Below are 4,918 nucleotides of genomic sequence, written 5' to 3'. Positions count from 1 at the left end.
CGTGCGGTGGCGCGGTCCCGCCGCCCCTCACCTGCCGCCGGCGGGGCCGCCTCGGCCCCTGGCGCTCTCCATCCCCGGCCCCGCCGTTGCTACGGGGCCCCGGCCTCCCCGCTACCCTTAGCGACGGAACTCGGCACTGAGGCGCGGCGCCATTGGCCGAAGGCTCAGCACGCCGCCCGCCCATTGGCCACCGCGCCCCTCGGCGGGGAGGGGCGAGCCCCGCACATCCGCGGAGCCAGGCCCGCCGAGCCCAGGCCCGCCCTCTCCCTTCCCTCCACCGCCCCGGGGCGGGAGGAACGGCCCCCGGGGCGGGAGGAACGGCCCCCGGGGCGGGAGGAACGGCCCCCGGGGCGGGAGGAACGGCCCCCGGGGCGAAAGCTCTCTTCCGAGCCACCCCGCTCTCCCCCAGGACGCCCGGCCCGACGTACCCCCAGCCCCAAGAGAACACCCCCCCGCGCCGTGGCGGCGTTTCCCAGGAGGACCAGCCAGGCGCAGCGCTGGGCTGTGGCGTGAATCACCGCCCCTCTTCGTCCCCGGAGGCGACGTCGTCTACTCGGAAGTGTCTCTGCACCTACGGGAGTTAGGGCTGCCGCCGAGCCAGACGTCGGCCTGTCTCCCGGGGAGCTCGGGGCTCGCCTTCACCAGGATGTCGGCAGCGCTCAGCTTCCCCCTCTCCCGCAGGTATTGCATTAGACGAGGCCGCCGCCTCCAGGTAACCCTTACTCCGTACTCGTGCTCGGGAGTGTCGGTAACCAGCACGGCTCCCGACTCCCCGCTCCCGCAGGGATCAATTCCGAATGCCAGATCTTTTTCTGGATGCCAGGCACGGCGGCTACTTGGCGGCAGAGCGCTGCTGCGTCTCCAGTTCCTCACAGAAGGCACCGGTGGAGTCTCCACATCTGGTGGGCTCGAGACTTCTGGCTCCACAGGCAACAAAGGTGTTTCTCTACAGTTCTCCGGACTGTTCGCCTGGATGTTGGCCTTCGCTGCTGTCCCTTTCTTGGGCTGGCTGCGAGAGTGCTGTGTGTTCTTCCTCACGCGATTCGGACAATCCGAGGGGTGGACTGCATACCCTTCTGGAGTCTCAAAAGTTAAAGGAGGAAATTTGCAGGCTATAGGTCTTCGGCAAGCTCCCCCTGCATGAAGCAAACCGTGGCTGGCATCCTGATTCTGGGGTTTGTGAGGACCACGATGCTTCTTCTGGCATGCTGTCAACACCACTGACTTAGTTGTTTCAAATTGTGGGCACACCTGAAAGGAAAGACATAATAGTAAGAAAAAACAACAATTCTCTCCGGACAAAGGATTGCCAACCTGATTCTTCTCCCCCACCTATCCCATCTTTTTTCAGTGTGTTCATTAAGCAGGTAATCTGGTCTGCAGCAAAGCAGATCAGTCACTAACCAGGGTACTAAGCAGGACACACCTCTGAACTTCAATGTCATCTTCTGCCACTCTTCTCTGAAACGTTACTGGGGTGCACACAGTGAGCTATTCTCTGGCAACTTAAAAAGAACTCAAGATGTGGGTTTTAAAGAAAAGCCTAACTGGTGTCTACTCCTGTAACTCCTGCAGGTTCAAAACAGTTCAGACCTAGATCCTGTTTCTTTCTGTGTCTTGGCGTAACTCTGAATAGATTCAATGAACTACATCCTCAGTCTCCCTGAATGGGTAGAGGTTGAACTGAGAGCAATACAAAATGATTGAAAGGATGCCCACTTAGCTCCATCACCTTAGATTACGTTAATATGGCTTTCACAATATTCCCCCAAAACATCTTTACTCCAAAACATAGTTAATCTCTGTATTCTGGAATAACAGATCACCCAAAAGCCACTTCTAAAATCAGCTTTCTATAGAAGATATTCAAAGCTCAACAATCTATATTTCATTGAAAGATTCTGGAAACCTGGAAGTCCTTCTATTACGGTATTATCTCAGTTGCCACTGAAACAAAGTGACAGAAACTCTGCAGAGGGTGCTTCAAGAAGTTACAAACCTACCAGGATTTTCAAATGGTTTCTAACAGTTTCAGTGCTGATCACTTCAAACAAATTTTAGAATCATTGTAGGTTTGGAATCAAAGGGCTAAGTACCAGTGTGGATATTCCCACCTCTTGCAAACAAAAAGAATGCTTATTCACAGCAGTTATTTTACTTAGTGTTTCAGAAGCCATAGAGCTAACTGCCTCAAGCATATTAAAAAAAAATTAAAAGGAAAAATTTGAACATGTTCTACTTCAAGGTTAAGGCATCACAAAAATAACTCCAGGTCACCAAGAACAAAGAAATGTTTTATGCAGGTTTGAAACCATGCTTCCTGAGCCTGCCTTGTGAAAAGCAGAGTGTTGAGCAGCAATAATACTTAAACAGAGCTCCCCTAGGTGATGGCTGTTGTTGCATAGGAACAGTCTGTCTTCGCAGCACTTGTTTGCTTAAAAATATCTTTACATTACATGATATAAGGAGTATCTTAGGACACTGCAAACAGTCCCTGGAATATTTTTTTTTCCAGACCAGAAAAGGAGCCCATCAGAAGAGTGATATAGAGAGAAACTCTTCAAAACGCTCAGAATGGAAAAGAGGGCAGGTTAGAACAAATAGTCCTGAAGTGAAAGCCTATGTTCTCTAAATTTAGCAGCATCAAATTTAGAGCAAAACACCTAGTACTTTTAACATGTAATGTTTAGAGTTCAGCAGTTATTTCAAGCAGCAAGCCAATGAAGTTCCCCGTAATGTTTATTATGTGCAGGATTTTCAGTTGCCATAGAAAACAGCATTTTCCTGATGGGAATTAGTTTTTCAGAAGACAAATAGTCATATCAATCAGTCCACACTGCACACAGTTTTATGCCTTCAAATAACCAAGACCTCAGTGGCTGCAGTTACGATGTGAGGCAACTCCAGAGCACACACTTAGGCTTTAAGCAGCTACAATGAATTCAGGTCTGTGCTACTAAATTTTAGTATCCAGAACAGATAGCTTTCTGTTGAGACCTACGGGAGAAAGGATAATCTGTACCAACCCAGGCAGCAGAGGTGGTGTGGTCTACAGGTTTCGTAGGAACACGTCTTGGATTCTCGGCCGAAGGTAGAAGAGTTTCATAGCAATGGATGGGTCCCTCTCGCGGCCTCTCAAGGAATACCAGCTCTCCCTTTCTGGCCTTGTGGGTAGGTTTCTTCTTCGGAGGCATCAAAAGGTAGGGTAAAACCACTTAGAAACCTCATGATGCTTCCTAGAGCCAACTGGTGAAAAAGGAAAGCACCCCTAGGAGATGCCCAAGTGCTCTCAAATCTGTAGAAGGCAAATAAATGGACTTGAAGACAAACTTGTTTGGAAACCTCAGATCTAGTTTTTAACAAAAGTGAAACATTCATGCAAGAGTACAGCCTACACATCTCTATGCAGACTTTTTCCCACCAGTAGTTTTTGAACCTTCTGTCGAATTTCAGGCAGATTTAGAAATGCATAACAAAATAAACGCTCCAAAGCTTTATAGAAGCCAATAGCCAAATACATTGGGGGAGACAGAGATGCAAACCAACCAAGTGTCCCAGCTGCAAAAGGAGTTCTGAACTGGCCTTTGGGCAAGACCCAACATTACTGGAAAAATTAGTTTCTTATGAAAATACATATTTTAAATATACAAGACAGGCAAACTCACATAGGCATTTTTCTTCATAAAAATATTTTAGAAGTAATTTGAAAGACATTCTTCTATGATAAGGCCTGACTAAAATACTGAAATACAGAACCAACTCTATTTAGAACAGGCTTGGTTACTGAAATTGTAAGGAAATTCAAGGTGCTGGGAGAGAAGAAAAAAAAATTGGAATGGAAGTAGCTGACCTACTGAACCAGCTGTGTCAAGTCAGCTGTCAAAAAAAAATCAAAGAAATAATATTTTCACATTAGCTCAATACCTAGCCTAGTCACAGACAAAGAATGGTTTAGGAATTGAAAGTCAGAAAAAGTTGGCTTCTTTTTTCAATTTAATCCCTAAAACTGGTTTGTAATGCCAGGAAATATTGTAGGGCTGAGATAAGCAGAAGTCCTTCCATTTCTAGTTGCCAGCTACCTCTGCTTTTTAGTTTCAGCAGTTTTTAAATACAGAACATACTTGACGTTTCCCTCCTGTGCTCTACACACCTTACACAATTTTTTTTTTTTTTTTTTACCTAGTGAACAACTTTGAGTTGAAAAGACATTGAATTCCCTTTTCCATCCCAAAGCAGACGAGCACAGACAAGGAATCTCAAAGAGAACCTTTTTCAGAGAAACGCATTCTCTTACCAAATGCGTAAGCCCGCAACAGCCTGACTCCTTCCCGAACGCCCAGCCTCCTCGGGGGGTCCTGCGAGCCCCCCTCCACCCCCCCCGTGTGCCGTCACACCCCTTGGACGGTGAAACTCCGCGGCTCTTCACGAGGGCTCGCCCGGGCCCAGCGACCGGCGCCGACGGCTGCCAGCCCGGCGGCCGGTGCCCGGGCACACGGCGGGGCTCCCGGGCCGAGGAGAGGAAGCGGAGAGGAAGCGGAGAGGAAGCGGAGAGGAAGCGGAGAGGAAGCGGAGAGGAAGCGGGGCCCGCGCCTCAGCCCCCGGCAGAGCAAAGGCCCCGAGGAGGGGCCGCACCGCCACCGGGCGCGGGCGGCCTACCGGCACATCCTTATCCCCCGCCGCCGCCGCCGATTGGCCCGATCCGCCCCGCCCTTGCCACACCTCATTGGGCCAGGCCGGCACGTGATGCCAACGAGTCGCCGGGCGCCAAATTCAAACCGGGAAACGACCTCCGCTGCGAGCGGCGGCGGCGGAGCCCGGAAGCGCCCGGCGTTGCCGCCTCCCTCCGCACCCCCCCCGCCCGCCCGCCCGGGGAGGTGCTGAGTCGCGACTCCGGCCCCGGCCTGCCCGCCCCCGCCGC

The 4,918-nt window shown here is 50.9% G+C and overlaps 2 protein-coding genes across 2 annotated transcripts in view; both read right to left on the bottom strand.

Moving 5' to 3' along the window:
* TULP3 (tubby like protein 3) overlaps positions 1-72 on the bottom strand; it is a 32,637-nt gene extending 32,565 nt beyond the window's left edge. The window contains exon 1 of the mRNA XM_010575404.1: positions 32-72. Coding sequence (XP_010573706.1) covers positions 32-72 — 41 coding nt within the window. The remainder of the gene's footprint in view (positions 1-31) is intronic.
* Positions 73-549: 477 nt separating this feature from the next.
* Positions 550-3,194, bottom strand: RHNO1 (RAD9-HUS1-RAD1 interacting nuclear orphan 1). The gene is made up of 2 exons (XM_010575459.1): positions 3,027-3,194; positions 550-1,251 (listed from the first exon to the last, which is right to left on the bottom strand). Exons 1-2 carry the CDS (start codon positions 3,192-3,194, stop codon positions 550-552), a joined length of 870 nt encoding a protein of 289 aa, XP_010573761.1.
* Positions 3,195-4,918: the final 1,724 nt, after the last annotated feature.

Source organism: Haliaeetus leucocephalus, unplaced genomic scaffold (genome assembly GCF_000737465.1).
Source record: "Haliaeetus leucocephalus isolate CR32 unplaced genomic scaffold, Haliaeetus_leucocephalus-4.0 Scaffold473, whole genome shotgun sequence".
In the NCBI taxonomy this organism is placed as follows: Eukaryota; Metazoa; Chordata; class Aves; order Accipitriformes; family Accipitridae; genus Haliaeetus; species Haliaeetus leucocephalus.
Note: the sequence above shows the minus strand (reverse complement) of the source record. Positions and strands in the feature narration are given on the sequence as shown.